At 54.6% G+C, this 16,326-nt stretch overlaps 3 protein-coding genes across 6 annotated transcripts in view; 1 reads left to right on the forward strand and 2 right to left on the reverse strand.

Annotated features, from left to right (window-relative positions):
- RHEX (regulator of hemoglobinization and erythroid cell expansion) overlaps window positions 1-16,326 on the forward strand; it is a 47,358-nt gene that overhangs the window by 22,749 nt on the left and 8,283 nt on the right. For 2 of the 4 annotated variants that reach the window (XM_032449276.1, XM_032449275.1), the window contains 2 exons: window positions 13,306-14,839; window positions 15,340-16,326. In XM_032449276.1, the coding sequence (XP_032305167.1) occupies window positions 16,277-16,326 (50 nt within the window). In that variant the 5' untranslated portion in view covers window positions 13,306-14,839; window positions 15,340-16,276. The remainder of the gene's footprint in view (window positions 1-13,305; window positions 14,840-15,339) is intronic. The other 2 variants (XM_032449277.1, XM_032449278.1) reach the window with 2 other exon arrangements.
- RAB7B (RAB7B, member RAS oncogene family) lies at window positions 4,289-7,527 on the reverse strand. Its single transcript, XM_015885293.2, has 6 exons — window positions 7,115-7,527; window positions 6,120-6,181; window positions 5,752-5,878; window positions 5,454-5,669; window positions 5,247-5,372; window positions 4,289-4,881 (listed from the first exon to the last, which is right to left on the reverse strand). The coding sequence occupies exons 1-6, from the start codon at window positions 7,124-7,126 to the stop codon at window positions 4,801-4,803; spliced, it is 624 nt and encodes a 207-aa protein (XP_015740779.1). The 5' UTR covers window positions 7,127-7,527; the 3' UTR covers window positions 4,289-4,800.
- Window positions 9,678-12,983, reverse strand: CTSE (cathepsin E). Its single transcript, XM_032449279.1, has 8 exons — window positions 12,827-12,983; window positions 12,105-12,222; window positions 11,388-11,506; window positions 11,110-11,309; window positions 10,778-10,900; window positions 10,553-10,694; window positions 10,233-10,331; window positions 9,678-10,138 (listed from the first exon to the last, which is right to left on the reverse strand). Exons 1-8 carry the CDS (start codon window positions 12,893-12,895, stop codon window positions 9,974-9,976), a joined length of 1,035 nt encoding a protein of 344 aa, XP_032305170.1. The 5' UTR covers window positions 12,896-12,983; the 3' UTR covers window positions 9,678-9,973.

Consider the following 16,326-nt stretch of genomic DNA (forward strand, 5'->3'; position numbering starts at 1 on the left):
CCATCCCATCCCATCCCATCCCATCCCATCCCATCCCATCCCATCCCATCCCATCCCATCCCATCCCTGCTTTATCTGGGCAGGAATGAGGAACACCACAAGGGAGATAGTGGCATTATTTTCAGTGCTGAGCTAAAGAAGGGAATGCAGTGTGAAGCTGGGAGGCGCTGCAACACATTGGGCATTATGTGGTGTGAATGTAGAGCTGCTGAGAGCTTTCTGGATATCTCCTGTGTGTTCGTAGCCTTTACTGCCTTCCTCAGCCCCAAAGGCAAAGATGGGGAGTGATGAGCCCATGTCCCATGTGTGCCTATAGCCCTGTGATATATGGTGTTGGTTGACTTCCTTATGGGAAACCCATTGGCCAGGCAGGAGAGCAGGAAGGGCATGATGTGATCTGTACGACAGCATCTCCAAATGGGAGGTTTGCAGCACAGTGCTCCCCATCCCAAAGGGCAGAGCCTCAGTCCCATATAGGACATGGATGGGGCTGAAGGCAGCACCCAGCTGACTGCCCATCCTGCTCTGCCTCGGGTGACCTTGAGCATGGGCTGTTATCTCACTTGTGAAATAAGCACAAGATAACTGCCTCCTCTGAGGGAACGCAACGTGTGAGCATCAGCAGAAGCGCCGGGAGCGGGGAGCAGCCCCAACACACACCTTGCTCTGAAAATGCCTTGCATTGCGGGGCTGGGGGGGTGCGGGGGCTCAGGTGCAGCGGGGCCGTGGGTGCTGGTGCTGAGGAATTTGGGCTCGGGGCTGGCTGCAGGCTCTGCCTCCCATTGCTGAGCCCTATACCCCCTGGAGGCTCTCTTCCCACTCTTTGAATTAGCAGAGCCATCAGCTTTAAGGCTTTTTGGATTCCAAGAAAGGGAGGTTTTCCAATTTGTAAAATTCCCCCCCTGAAATAAGTGGGGGGGAGGAGGGGAGCCTCCTTCACAGTGTGGTGTGTGGTGGTGCAAAGCTTTGGGGGGGGGAATTGGGGTTTGGGGGCTATCTATGGGGTTTGGGGGCTGCACCTGAAGGTCAATTGTGGTCCCAGGAGGGCAGGAGCCATCACGTCGGTGCTCTGCTGCTGTGGGTTATGTGGCCTTGGGCGACTCATTAAGGCCAAAATGCTCAAACTGCAGCGATGGGAGATAAGCGGTGACATCAAATGCTTCTTTGTTAAGGGTTCTGAGGTCAATGTCTTCAGGAGCACTCAGGTGTTTGGGATGAGGATGGCCGTGCTGGAGGTCCTGTCACCCTGCTTAGGGAGCTCAGCCTGCAGGTGCTGGGGATGAATGCTGCAGATGGGACGTGGCCAGGCCCATGGCTGAGCTCCAGCAGCAGGAGGCCAGCAGCAAGCTGGGGCTGTTGCTCTGCATGCCTTTAAACCTGAATAAATCATTTCAGGCCAATGTGTTGTTTCGCTTGCATGAAATCTACCCTGACAGCTATGGCAGGAGCGTGGGGCTCTGCCCTGAGCCAGGCTCAGCTGTGGGTGCTCATGGGCTGGTGGCATCCCCAGGGGCACCGTGTGCTGCCAGGGCAGCAGGAGGAAGATCTTTGTGTGTTCCCTTTGGTCAGTGTGGGTGGGTTCACCCACGGGGCTGCAGATCATCATGGGTCACATCTGCCTGTATTCTGCAGGGCTGTTGGTTCATGAAGGTCTGGTCTGAAAAAACAAAGGAGCTGGGGTGCACTGAGCATCTCATCTGACAGCAGCGATGCATCCACATGTATGTATGTGTGTATATGGATACATGTACACATCTGTCACCTGGAGGTAACCCATAGCACCAAAGCATGGGTGCTGGAGGAACACAGGGAGTGCTTTGCTGTATTGGGAAGGGCGTGTGGGGCTGTGGATCATTGCTGACTTCAGCACATCCCCTCGCTGCCTGCAGCCCCTAATCCTCCCTACGTGCTGCCTTACAGATGGCCCCGGGTTGGGCACAGCCCCACAGCCTCGTGTGACCCCACAGAGACACACGGCTGGGACAGGGAGCAAAGGGCACCGCAGGGATCCCAAGGGGTGGGTTTGAATGGGAAGCATCGGTGTTTGCTATAAGTAGGTGGACAGCAGAGCACAGGAACAGGGAATGGCACGTGCTGCTGACTGGGGGTATTGCTGAGGGCTGGTTGGAAGTGGAATAATGGGGTAAAGAGGCAAAGAACCAACATCCAAATGCTTAGTAACATTGGCCGTGTGTGGTGCAATCAGAGATGATTTGCTTTGCCTCCTTCCTCATGCCACCTCTATAGCAGGTGTCAGTGGGTGCCATGGGTGCAGGGTGAGCAGTTTGGGGGCTGAGCACAGTCCCAGCACAGCAGCAGGTGGGGAGCAGGCAGAGGTAAAGCTTTGCTTGATGCCATCGTCTTCTTTATCATATCTGAAGCTCTTGAGGGGTTTCCCATAACTCTGAACCTCGGGGGTTTATCACGTTTGTTTTAAGACTGATTGCAACGTCTTTAAGTGGCTGAAACTCTGTGCAGCCAGGCCCAGCTATGGGATAATAGGGCTCTGCTTTGGGATAGAGCCATTGCACAAAGTCAGGCTCTGTCCCAAGGCTTTCCAATTGGGAATTAGCATCCTCAGGTGGGTGTTCTGTGCATGGCTTCAATCAGTGGAGTCTGCAGCTCAGCAAGGTGCACAGCACAGAGCTGGGAAACCTCTGACACAAAGTATGGCAATGCAGGGTCACAACAGAGTGAGGACAGAGCTCAGTTTGGGCCAGTTTCTGTCCCGTCTCCACACTCAAGGCTCTCTCTGCTGGGATGAGCTGGTGCCACTGACCACACAGGAACTCACTGAGTCACACAAGGCAAATATTTTTTCCCTTTGATTTTCAGCCTGAGAAAAAAAATATCTAGAGCTGACCTTGTTAATCCCACGCATTACAAACCACCCCCCGTCCTTTATCACGTTTCGGTTGTGGGGTAATGTTACCAGCTTAGCACCTCTGCTGGCTCCTGCCAGCATCCTGCCTGGCATCCAGCCACCCCATTGAGTCTCCAGGTCTTCCTGGAGCCTTCCCAAGCACTCAACCCTTCTATATTATGCCGACCATCCTGGGCACCCCAACCCCATGGCTGTGCTGCAGGAGCTGCTCTGCACACACAGCAATGGGAAGCAGCTGCATGCCCCGACCACCCAGCACACAGCTTGGGAATGACCCCATGATTGAGTCCGGGTGGCTCTGGTTAGTTCAGAAAGGACAACAACCCAAACCTTGGGGAGATGTGTGTGGTCTGTAGCCGCAGCAGACACCCTGCTGTTCTCCATCCCCTTGAGTTGGAGCCCGTTACCTCCAAAACAGCCCATCTCTCCCTGTTTCTCCATCTCCCTGTCCACCTCTGAACCACATCTGGCCATTGCCCTGTGATGGCAGCAAGCAGGATGAGCTGCAGCTGGAGTGATGCACAGCCCAGGGCTGGGTGCTGCACCCCATGGGTGATGCTGGGCTCTCATCTCACTGCAGACTGCTATGGGATGGGGCCTTTCTCTGCCTGCTTTGGGGGCACAGGTAAAGGGAGTTTGGGGGAGGAAATAGTTAATGCCCCTTTTCTCTGAATATTAAGGGACAAATCCTCTCCCCGGCTTGGTGCCCGAATAAACAGGCTGAGAGCATTGCGTAAGGAGGGGGATGGGAACATCTCTACATGCTTTGCTGGAGCCTGGCAGGTGAAATGCAGGTCTGGAGCCTCCACACCCCCAGCACCCCATGCCCAGCCTGTGCTCGGGTTTCACACAACCCTGCAGGCACACAGTGTGCTGACACTGATGTCACAGCCATGGATGGGCTTTGCTGGGTGGGGAACAGCTGCAGTGGTGCTGTTGCAAAGGGAAAGATGATGGTGATGCTGAGTCTGGAGGATGCAGAAGTCCCTGATTTGGAGACCTCCATAGGCAGGCACAACACAGGGTGCATGTTGGGGACACCAGACAGGCATCATTGTGCTCTGACAGCTCATAACCATGCAAGGAAGGTGGTATTGGAAGGTGGCTGCAGCCACCAAGCTGTCCTGCCCCATCTCTGTGCTGTGTCCCAGTGCAGCTGCTGGAAGGTGCTCAATCAAGAGCTGAGCTATGAAGTGCAGTAGGTGCAGCCCCATTCGGGCTCCCTCTGCTGACAGCTTCTCCACCGAAGCCACCACACTGTGGTTCCCTGGGTGATTTCTAGATGTCTCCAGGATTTACACAAGAGAAAAGAAACAACCAACAACCCAAAGAATCCTCCTCCCAGCTCCTGATGCAGCGCTTTGCAGCCCTCCCTGTTCTGTCGGAAGATTTTGCAAGCAAACGTAGAAATAAAAAAGGAAATATTTAATTTTCTTAGGGAAATAATAATAAGGAAAAAAGTGCTTTAAAGGGGATCCTCACCAGCGAGGTGGGAAATGGAAGACATCTGGAAGACAAGGGTTTGTGTTGTGTGGGGAAACTGAGGCACAGTGTGATGGTGGGTGCAGCTGATGGGGATGCAGAGCTCTCAGTGTCCCATCCAGCTGCCCCACTCCTCCCCTGGGAGCAGCTGTGTGTCTGTGCATGGTGAAGGCTGCAGTCACCCAGTGATGCTCTGGAGGGTGTCCCATGTTCCAGGGGTGCTGCTCAGCCTCCTGGCACTGTAACTGTAGGGTCGCTGGCACCGCAGGGACACCCCTTCCTGGGTGCCACGTCACCAACCATCCCATATCCAGAGCCCTGGCACAGTCAGGGGACACAGAGCCCCAGGTAGGATCCAGCCATTGGCATCACAGCCCCAGGACGTGTGGGGTGCTCAGCTGAGTGCAGAGCACAGCACAGCTCCGGTGTTGGACTCAGCAGCATCTCTTGGTGGGTTTGTCTTCAGGAGTGAGCTTGATGGAGTCGGTTAAATAACTCTCGTAAATCCCTTTATACTGGAAAAACAAGAACAAAAACAGGTTAAGGAAAGGACATCCCCATTGGGTTCTCAACCCCCCGTTGTGTTCTCTGTCCCCATTGGGTTCTCAGCCCATCTGCTTCAGCCTGAACACAAGCAAATGAATGTGAGCCATGGAGAGAGCAGGGCAGGCTCGTTCCCAATCTGGTTAAGGACAAAATCCAGGCAAAAGGCATTCGGCTCAGAGCGGGGCCACCGCCCCATTGGCGACACAGGGACACGATTGTCCCCATAGGACGGCCGCTAGAGGACAGTGGTGGCACACTGCATCCAGCCCTGCCGGCAGAACGATATCGATTCTCGCTCCTTTCCGACTTGTTACTGCATGGTGGCAATGCTCACCGTGCTCAGGGCTTGCTTGGCGAGCGTCTCGAAAGCTTGTGCCACGTTGATGTTGTTCTTGGCGCTGACTTCGAAGTAAGGGATGTCTTTTTCCTTGCACCAGGAGGAAGCGATCTCTTTGGATACCTAAAGGAAAGGATCCACATCACAGCCCTGCGTGGGGATCCACATCACAGCACTGTCCCCGTGCTCACCAACCATCCCTACCTCCCGGTCACAAAGGTCTATTTTGTTCCCCAACACAACCATGGGGAAATCGTGATCCCTCGGGATGACCTTCTCTAGGAAATCATCTCTCCAGTTGTCCAGGGACTCGAAGGACTCCCTGTCTGTCACATCAAAGGCCAGCATGCATCCATCAGAGCCCTTGTAAAAGGTCGACACCATGGACCGGAATCGCTCCTGTCCCCCCGTGTCCCAGATCTAGGGCAGAGAAGGGCATAGGAACATCAACAGGCATTTGGGGACATGGGTGTCATGGGGTCAGAGTAGCAGGGTGCCTCACCTGCAGCTTCAGGGGGGTTTTATCCACTGCAACGACCTTGGTCAGGATGCTGGCACCCAGCGTGGTGCGGTAATCTTCATAGAAGGTCTTGTGCACGTATTGGTGCAGGAGGGAGGTTTTGCCCACACTGGTGGGATGGAAGGGACACAGGTGAGGGCTGTGCACTGCAGAGCCAGGCTTGAGGGGTTGGGTGCAGCCAGCATGAGGGCTGTGCACCCATAGGATCCCAGGCTGGGGCATGCATGGGGTTCCCCCATTGCCTTCCCTGCAGGGACAGCGTGGGGTTTGGGCAGTGTTTAGAAGGGTTTTGCATTGCTTAAAAGCACAGAGAGACTCAGCAGCCCCAGGGATCCCGTGTGGCTCCTTACCCCAGAGCTCCTATGATAATGATCTTCAGATCCACCTTTTTGCTGGAGTCCATGGATGGGCCCTGAGGGACAAGAAGTGTCACACACTGAGCGCTGGCAAAGGGACAACCTTGGTGAGATCCAGTGCAGGAGCAGATGATGGACCCCAGAATGAGAACTGAGCTGTGCCAGGGGCTGGGAGCAGAACCCCATGTGTCAGCCCAGCCCACATCACTGCCTGGATCTGCTCCCCAGTGCTGCAGCACGCCTAGACATGCTGCTATGATCATCCATGTGAAAACCTGCCGTGAGAAACCTCCCAGCCTTTCTGCCTCCTTCTGAAGTGCAATTCCCTCCCCAGAAACCTGACAAACAGGGGGGGGGGGAGGGGAACTGCATTTATGAAAGGAGAACGTGGCTGCATGGCACTGCCTGGCTGCTCCAAGCACTTCAGGAGCACTCTGAGAGTCAGGAGCTTATGGGGGAGATGGGAGCCTGGTGATGGCTTCAGTCCTGGTTAATAATCACTGCTGAGGGCTATGCCTGTGACTTGAATTGAGCCCTTTGCTGCCTCTTTGGCACCTGTAGGAAGAGCCTGAAACAAGAGCTGGGGCTTTGCTTTGGACTTCTGCATAGCCCCATGCGAGCACCAAGCCCTGAGCACCCCCAGCACCCCCTCCCCAGCAGGGACAGTGCACAGAGCCATCCCTCCTCCCCAGCGCTGTTCGTCCTGGAAGCCTTGGAATCACTCCCTAATCCCCGCATATTTACTCGATGCGCTGTCAGGCTCGGCTCAGCTCTCCATACACAGGGCGTGAGCAACACGCTCCCCCCTCCAGAACGGATCGCCCACCCAGACCCCAACTTTCCCACCCACCCCATCCCCGATGCTCACCGAGCCCCGTGTTGAAGCTCACCCATCCCTCCCTGACCCGATAACAGCCTTCCCATAGCCGGCAGTTCTCTATCCTTCCCCATAGCGTTGCTCCGGAGGGGTCCGATGTTTGCACACCCACCTGCTGGGGCATCGTCCGACGGATCCGGAGGTTTTTTAGGTCTCCTTTAGGAAGAGCGAGAGGAGGATCAGGAAACGGCGTTGGCCCCAGAGTTGGTTCCTTGTGCTCGGGGGAGGGAGGCTGCGTGACATCAGCACGAAGGGGCCGGGAGCTGCGGGTTGGGCTGGATCCTCTCGCTCAGCATCTCTCGGTTGTACAGGGGCAGGTTCTGAGTGTTTGCCGGGTGTGCAAAAGGATTCAGTGCTTCCCCACGTTCTTTTGTGAACCCCCAGGCTCCTTCAAACATGAACAACAGCCACTGGCTGCTGCATTTCTGCTGCCTGCTCTCAGGTTTTGCTTTGTTTGCTGGCTGTCCCCAGCACCGGGGTGAATTCGGGAGGTGTTTCTGGTCACAGCCCAGCAGTGACTCACTCTCAGCAAGGCTGGAGCTTCCCACTCGCAGCCTCACATGCTCCGTGTCAGAGCACAGCCCTGAACCTGCTGTCCCTTCTATCTGCAGATGCCCCTCATGGGCTCTAAGAGGTTGCTGTGCTCAGCAGGACAAACTCTCCTCCTCCTTCCCAGGTGTAATTTTGGGACCTGTCTGGCCAGAAACTCTGCCTTTCCCCCACAGGGCAGGCACAGGGAGGTGGGAGAAGCAGCTGAGCCACCAGCTCTGTTTGTTGGATGGCACTCGGGCAGAGCAGCTCTCTCCTGCCTTCTCCTGCTCCCTGTTTGCAGCCTTTGGATTGTTCTGCTTCACCTTTGCCCTTGCAGGAGGACTCTGCGGTGTCTCTTGCCCCACATCTGTCTGTCCTTCCCTACCCCATGTGCCCATCATCCCGGCGATGGGTGACGCTCACTGGTCAGATGATCCCTGTGTCTCCATGCAGTCAGAGATGGGCTGCGTGGTTGCATTGCCACAGCTGGTGCCCACTTCTGCTTTTGTGCAGGAGGGCACAGACCCATCAGAGGCCCATTTTGGGCCAGAGGCAGCTTTGATTTTGCTTGGTTTCTAATGAAAAGGGATTTTCCTGGGCTCTTGCTCTCGTCATCACTCCAGAAACAGCTGGGATGATCTTTGTGCAGTGCAGTGCAATGGGCTGATGCCATGACAACTCCTTTAGCTGTTCAGCAGCAACCACAGCTACAGTCCTTCTTGCTTCACCCACGGTCAGCAATTCTAAGGGCAAAGTGTGGGAGTTTGTGCCCTGTGACAAGGAGGAAGGGATTGCAGCTGGGAAACAGTGAGACATAGGATGGCTGCATGCAGAGGAGAGGGCGTGTGGGCAACAAGAGGACACATCGTTCTGTGCAGCAAGCAGAGGCCACAGGATGAGGGAAGGGGAAGAAAGTAAAAGGCATCCCAATGACCAAAGTATTCTCTATGAGTCGTGCAGCTATTCCTACAGGGACAAAGGGAGATGCTTACTGAGATATTGCTGGAGCAATATCTCCTGATACCCCCCGAACATCAGCTGTGTGCTGAGAGCTACAGACCTGCGTCCACCTCTGCTGTCTTCCCCCTCTCTAAAGCCCACCAAGGGGACACAGGATGCTCTGGGATCCCAGGAGCAGATGGCACTATAGGGCTGCTCCTGGCTGGGTCCAGGCAGTGCCACCATCATTTAGGGACACCAGGTGGTCCCTCACTGTGCTGGATGCCCCCCCTCCCCATCCTTGGCCATGGCAATGTGCAGGTCCTGCAATGCTCAGCAGCACTGCGGTGTGCAAAGCGTTAAGCTGTCAGGAGCTGCAGGAGGAGAGCAGACCTTTGTCCAGCTGCCCCTGCACCTTATCTGCACGGCGCCTGGGTGAAGCACAGCAAAAGGTGATGTCAATACAGGAAACGGTTACAGAAACCATATGCTGGTCAGCAGCACAATCAATGTTTCAAAGTAAGGCAGGTATTTCATGTTGTGGCAAACAGAAATCCAAAGCCTCAGTGTTTATTCACATTCAGCTCCGCAGGGAGACCCGAGCACCCCATCCCCAGCCTTACTCTGAGCTCAGCCCTATTGCAGCAAGGAAAGCTGTGCAGACCTATGGATAAAAATAGCCCTTCCCTGCACTTCCCCATGCACTCATCATGCATGAGCCACCACCTGCATCCCTTGCACCGTCAGCCAGTCACATGCATTGAGGTGGCTCCTTTCTGCAACCCCTGCAGCCCCCAACCCACTGTAATGGCTGCAGAGATTTGGCAGCACGTTGCTCTATGGCTTCGTGCACCCACAAACCACAACAGCCCTTTGAGAGCACACAGGGGGAATGAAGGAAAATCTGCTGGAAATCACCTGCTGTGCGGGGAGTTTTGTGGCACACAATGAGCCGTGGGGTTTCTTCACTCTCATAATGATCTCCTTGTTTGTTGGTGGCAGCTCAGCCTGATGAAGCCTTGAGTTCTGCACCCACCCAGCTGCCCCCACCCCATTCCCTGCCCAGATCCACCTCCTGGGGCTTTCTGGGCAAACTTTCCACTTCTATCACTGCAGAAATCCCATAACAGAGGACACCAAATGCACATCACGGTCTCCTCCTGCTGCTCCCTCCAGGACAGATAGCACTGGATGGGGAACACAGGCTGGGGCAGCAGAGACCTGCAGGATTCAGTGCTTTAGGAATCTCAACACTCACGGTTCTGTTTTACCAAAGCATTTATTGAGCTGTGTTCAAACAATGACCATCCGCTCCTCAGGGCCGCCCAAGGCGCTTTGTGTGCACTGCTGGGCACGGAGTGAACCTCTGTGTGCTCTGCACTCCTCAGCTTAGGGATTCCATCTCCATCCCCATGGGGTGCTGAGCAGCTCCTGCCCCACTCGTGGCTGCAGCCACAGCCTGGCAGCTCCACTTCCCTCCCACCCCATAGGACTCACAGCCCTAAGGGGCAGCAGGTGCGAAGCCCACCCTGTTATTTCCACGGTCAAAGACAGTGTAATACTGTCGGATGAAAACGTCACCCAAAATCCAGAGGGGTCCAGTAGGAGGGGGGACATCCATACCCTGGAAGCCACTGAGGCAGATATCCAGTCCGTCACTTTGCTCCTGCAGGGAGAAGAGCGATGCTGGGGCCAACCCCAAAGCACACAGAAGGAGAAGGAAAGGGGGATTTGGGGTCCTGCAGGTGGGAGGTGGGTACCATGAGGGTGTAGGCTTGGGCAGAGAGCGTGTAGGGGATCCCATTGATGGTGAAGGTGACGATGGGCATCGAGCTCAGGAAGCTGCAGTCCACGATGTACTGCAAGAAAACAGGGATGGCTCACATCCCAGCACGGGGTGTTCCTCTTCCCCCACCAGCACCTTGGCCCCTTAATGTCAGCACATGGATACCAGTGAAAGCAGAACTCTCTGCTGTGATGGGAACAGTGCCACAGCCCACACCGTGCTGCCATCCTCGGGTGTCTCTTGAAGCACCCCCCCCAGCAGTGCCCACCCCCAGGGCTTTGCCCCTCTTTTTACCTCCCCATCCATAGCTGTGGCACCGATGTATCTCTGCAGCTCCTTTATATCCTTGGTGGGACCAGTGAGCAGCGACGTGCCAGTGTCCACAATGGCCTGGCAGCCGTTGGCACAGAAAGCAACTCTCCCCCCTACCTGCACACTGCGGGAAGGTGCAAGAGATTGGGAGCACCGGGGGATGACTGGGAGGGACCCCAAACCCCCGCAGTGCCCAGCCCCACTCACTTGTCCAGATGGATCTGCCAGTAGCCCTGCACTGTGACCGGCACCCAATGCAGGGTGCCCAGGAAGCGGGAGGGATCAAAGCCCCCGAAGAGCACTTCTCCACCCAGCGAGGAGTCGGGGTTCCTGGTGGAAGGGGGGGATATGAGCCATTGGTTTTCCTTTTCCATCTTAATTAAAATGTGGGTTGATACCCATATGCATCCCACAGATGCTCAGGGTTTTGACTCTGGTATGGTCTGAGCTCTGTGATACTACCGAAAAACCTCCTTGCCATCCCATTGCAAGCAACACCTGCACCAGAGCAACACCCTGCAGCAAAGCCACGTCCTTACGAGCTCATGTAGACAGAGAAGATGGGCAGTTCCACCAGGTCCTGGGCCATCATGTTATCAAAGACAGGGGTGACCCCATCCACAGCCAGAGAGGGGTACGCCAGCCCCAGGATCCCATCGAATTCTGAATCCTGGAAGGCTTTTCCCGGCTCGCTGACACTCTCTGCAAAGGGCTGGTTGTACACTGTCATGCCTTCCACCTGTGGGATGGATGGACGGGGCTCATTGATGGCTCTGGGATGCAATGACTCAGAGCAGAGAACCCGAGCACGACTCACAGTGACTTGATCAGAGCCAACAATCCCCGTCAGGCTGCCAGTCCCGTATTGGATGGAGATGGGGAGGCCCAAGGGCTGGTAGGTGCTGGAGCGAGTGGGATGGAAGCGGGCGTGCTTGGCTGGGGAGAGAGTGATTGCCAGAACAGTGGGAATGCTGGGGGGCTCTGGGGAGCTTTGCTGGGGGGGAAGGGTGAGTTTGTGCAGTATTTAATGAGTCAATAGTCGCCAGTGCTATTCCCAATGCACAGACAGCGATTCTTACAGCAGGCTGTGCTGTTTCTGGCTTCATTCCCCAACCCCTTTGTGCTTTGCAGGGCATTGCTGCGTGATGTGCTGCAGTGCTGGGAGCTCAAACAAGCACAACACTTGTCCCCAGCCCGACCCTGGGCACCCAGCCCAGCACTGTGGTCTCTGTGCCTGCCTTGTTCCTGCCACTCGGCTCCTCGCTGACCATCCACATTATGTGCTATAATCTCTCCTTGTTTGCTTAAAGGCCCTCCCATAAGAATGGCTCAAAGAGCCCAGCTGATATCTCATGTGGGTTGATGGTACTGAGTCCTGGTGGTGTGATTGCTGCAGTGCAAATAAACCCACGCTGCTCCTGTCCCCATGCAGAGTGCAAACATTGCACCTCCTGCATCCTGCTGCTGCTCTGACCCCCTGGCCCCACTGGGGCCAGTTTGCACAGTCAAACTGGTTCGGGGATCCCCTACTCACTGCAGGCTTTGCTGGTGCAGTAGATGGATGGCACCCAGAGGTTGGAGGAGCCCGTGTCAAAGACCACAGTGAAGTTCTGTGGGGGGGTCCCGATGGAAATCTGCCCAAAATACTCCATCTGGGAAAGGCAGAGCACAGGTTGTTGTTGGCCACCGGCACCACAAAGCACCATGATAGAAGTGAATAGGGGTCAGCGTGAGGATGGCTGCACTGGGGAGTGTCTGTCTGCCTGGGCTGCATTGTGCAGAGGGAATAGAGAAGCCAAATATTTAAGGAAAAGCAATGCAAGCTGAGAACAAATCAGGATGGTGGGTGTGGGCATGAGTCTCTTCCCATAGGGTTGCAATGTAGGCTCCCTTTGTACCCCCACCATAGAGATCCAAACAATACATGGGGCTCTGGAGACCCCCTGTGCCCCTGCCCATATATCCCCAGTGCAGAGGCCTTCTCTGCTGCTGCAGATGGAGGGGAATTTGGCTTCCTGGGCCCGGGTGGGTAGCACAGAACAGGCAGGGGGAGGGCTGGCAATGAACACACTGCCTTGTTTGTGCACAGCATCACCTGCAGGGACAAAAGGAGCAGCCGGGTGCAGCCACCATCCCTGACGTGCTGCAGCTCGTCCCTTGAGCAGAAGCAGATTCATTCAAGAAGGATCTGGGCATTGAGGAGCGCTCATGCAGCACAGCGCTCCTTCAGGGTGCCACCTCCATCATTGCACTTACATCCAGGTAGTTGATGAGGGGCTCGTTGGCCTCTCCATACAGCGAGCAGTCCTCGGTGTACTGCACCATGTCGAGCTTCTGGGCCTTCCAGAACTGGGTCAGCTGCCCACGGTCCCGCAGTGACTTTCGTACAGAGCGGTTCCGTGTCAGGGTCACCCTGCAGAGTGTGGTTCTGCATCACTGCATGGGCACAGGGCTCAGGGCTGACGCTGGGATGCTGCCATCCCTGTGCCCCTGCATCCACCCCGAGCATCTCTCAGTGCTGATGAAGCCCCCAGCTGCATCCCCACCTCCCAGTGCCTGTATGGGAGATAGCAGCAGTGCCCCCCAGCAGCCCCCCAGCACCCTGCAGTCCCCTTTACCTCTTCAAGCTGCTGCATGGGGTGAGGCAGAGCACGGCGAGGAGGAGAAGGAGGAGGAGAAGGCTGTGCATGGCGGCGGTGCAGGGCTGCACAGCGAGGTGTTTCTTATACCAACAGGTACACCCTCGCCCCGCGCTATCAGCGATAACGCCCCTCTCCGTGTCAACACTGGGCTTTGGCTGTGGCAATGAATCACTGGGCACCTCTCGGTCAGGTCAGAACATTGGGTTGATGGGGAGGACGAGGGGCTGGGCCACGTAGGGCTGGATGTGGGGCTGTATATGGGGCTGTATATGGGGCTGTATGGGCACCCCCAGTGTTTTTATCGTCCCCATTGCAGGTTTTCCCACTAGGGCTGCAGTAAGGGGACATTCAGGTGGTGCTGAGTTGCCTCTAAAAGCTAAAGAGTTCATTAGCCTTGATGAGCTGCTCAGGAATCTGCAGCTTTGATTTTTGTCATCACAGGCTTTGGGAAGAAGGAGCTTTGCTTTAGGAACAGTTACACGTTGCCTTACAGCCACTGATGGGGTCTTCCTCTGTGGTTTCTAATACTGGACAGCCATCTCTCTTTAAGCCTCTGAGAATGCAAATAAAGGATGCTAATGAACAAACACAGCTCCTATCTGCTGCTGAGGCTTTGTCTCCCTCTGGTTGTTCCCCATGTCTGTGGCCCTGCAGTGACTGATGATGGATGCCACAAGGAGAGGTGTGAGCAGTGCTCGTGTTATTAACAGCGTTTCTACCCTCAGTGCGGCGCTAATCAATTTCCCATTTATCATGGTTAGACTGTTTTATTTAATCTTATTTAATTAATGGCAAAGAGACCAGCAATGAGGGGGTCCATAAATGCATGGCAGCCGCCTGGAATGCAATATAGTGGGATGGATGGAGCAGGGATGCAGTGTGGATGGGAAGCAACCTCCCCTCATCTCCCTTTATGGCACTTGACTCATTACAAGAAATCTGCTCTCAAGCTAAAAATAGGTTATTTGCATTCTTTTTTTTTCTTCTTATTTCCTTTACTTCAGCCACTTCCACTATTAGCAATGAGCGTTTTACATCATACTCGAGCATCACCTTCTGAAAAGCCTTTTTCCTCTGGTTATCAAACCCATCTCCCACCTGCTAATCTGTTTGCGTGTCACATAAAGAGTCAAACCCTGTAACAGCAGCACTGAGAAAAAAAATAGATGTTTTTATTTCAGCAATGAGAAACAACCCAACTCCAGCTAAATATTTACCCACAGCAGCTGATGGGTGATGGCTGAGACCCAATGGCATCACCCAACAGCACCCAACAGAGCATTTATCCCTCCATACCCAGAGCTGCTCTGCGTGCCCTCCTTGCAGTGGGCCAACGTTGGCTCACGGGATCTGTGTGTGGTTGTAGATTTCTCAGCCCAGGGTCCACCCAACAGCAGAGAAACACCTCAGGATATTTAAATGAGAGCGTGTGAGCGTCATGGAACCTGGTGCCATCACCTCTGGGGGCAAAGCAAGACCGCATCCGGCACACAGACAGTGAGCACTGCTGCACCAACTGCAGGCACCAAAAATGCTCCAGAAACATCCTTGACACCTGCAGAACATCCCACCCATCTGCTCTGTGCACCAGGAGGAGGACGGAGGAACGGAGGTCTCTGCATCCCAGGTAACATCCAATGGGTTCCCAACATGCCGCGCTCAGTGTGGTGCCTGAGAAACACAGGGCTGTGCTGTGCTCTGTGCTGTGCTGAGATCTAAGGCTAAAACTGAGTGCCAAGGTCAGGCTGGAATAGATTTGAAGTCATTTGGGGCATCGCCGTGTGTTTGCTTACCTCTAGACTGAGTGTAGACATCTTGCTTTTGCAGCTCAACCAGCCAAGCGCTCTACAGACCTTAAGTGCAATGGGGCATCTTGTTATAGATGGGGTTAATACACCAGGGGTGGGCAGGAGGGGGCTCACAGCCCCTGATACACCAAAGTACATGTACTGCAGTGCTGAGCCCTTATCTGCAAAATAGTTATTTCAAGGCGCATCTGTGCGTAATCTCTTCCATCTCAGTGCACCCCAGCAAAGAAGCTGCTTGCTGCTGGTGTTTGGGTTTGGGTCCTGCTTTGCCGTTTCCTTCTGAGCAGCTCAATTCTCAGATTGCTATCTGCTGCTGCAGCATCTCCTGCACCAAAATAGGAAACGAGCCGCTCAAACGACGGCCATTCGAGGAGGATATTTGGGGACAGCTCATATCAATAAGGAAGGGGGAAAAAAACCTTGGCGAGACATGGACTCCTAGCTCAGCAGGTACACAAGGGTTGGGTAAGTGGGATGGTGCAGAGGAACGACGACACTCTGATGCTTCTTTACTCTTGGAAATACATGGTTGGGATTTTGGCCCATGGGATGGATGGCGCCTTGGCTCTACCAACCTGCATTTATCACTCATATCGTTACGGCTCCTTTAATCACTGTCTCTAAGCTTTAGATGAAGATACCTCTGCATGAAAACCAAGTGAGCTTTTCTTCCCACTGAGCACTCGTGCAATGAACGCTTTTGGTTGCCATCCTTCATTATAAACCCTCTAGAAGTATGGCCAAAAATCCCAAGCCAAGGGGTCCGCTTCAGGCACACGTATTATCTGATGTGCTATTATCTGATAGCGCTTTAAGCCCTATCAGCTTCAGCAGGATTGAGGCTCTCACCTACAATGAAAGCCGAGGAGCTTCAAGCACAGTTAAAGGGAAGTGTGCTCCTCCATTTGCAATGGGATTTGAGCAAATGATTTCCTGCAGCACTTGGAAAATCCTCTCCTAGGTGCCCGGCGGGCGGCACTGAAGCACCAAGCACAGCTTTGCCTTTTGGTTACTTTCTTCTATGATTTATTTTTGTCTCCAGATGAGACTTAGGGAGTATTATTTTTGTGGATTGAAGAAATGTGAAAGAGGATTAAAGCAAGGAGGATACATTGCAGCTGGCGGTGATGGGGTTGTTATCAGCCCTGAAGCTCCGTGCTGGGAGCAGATAGAGCTGAGGGGATAAGAGCAGAGGGAAGCTGAGCTTGGGGGTGTTTGGGGCTGCCCATCTCTCTCTGTCTGTCCCCAGGAACCTCATGGACGTTGCTGGCACCGCTCTGACGGCGGAGATGGAGCACTGTGAGTG

The sequence above is a fragment of the Coturnix japonica genome, chromosome 26 (genome assembly GCF_001577835.2).
Source record: "Coturnix japonica isolate 7356 chromosome 26, Coturnix japonica 2.1, whole genome shotgun sequence".
NCBI classification, from domain to species: Eukaryota; Metazoa; Chordata; class Aves; order Galliformes; family Phasianidae; genus Coturnix; species Coturnix japonica.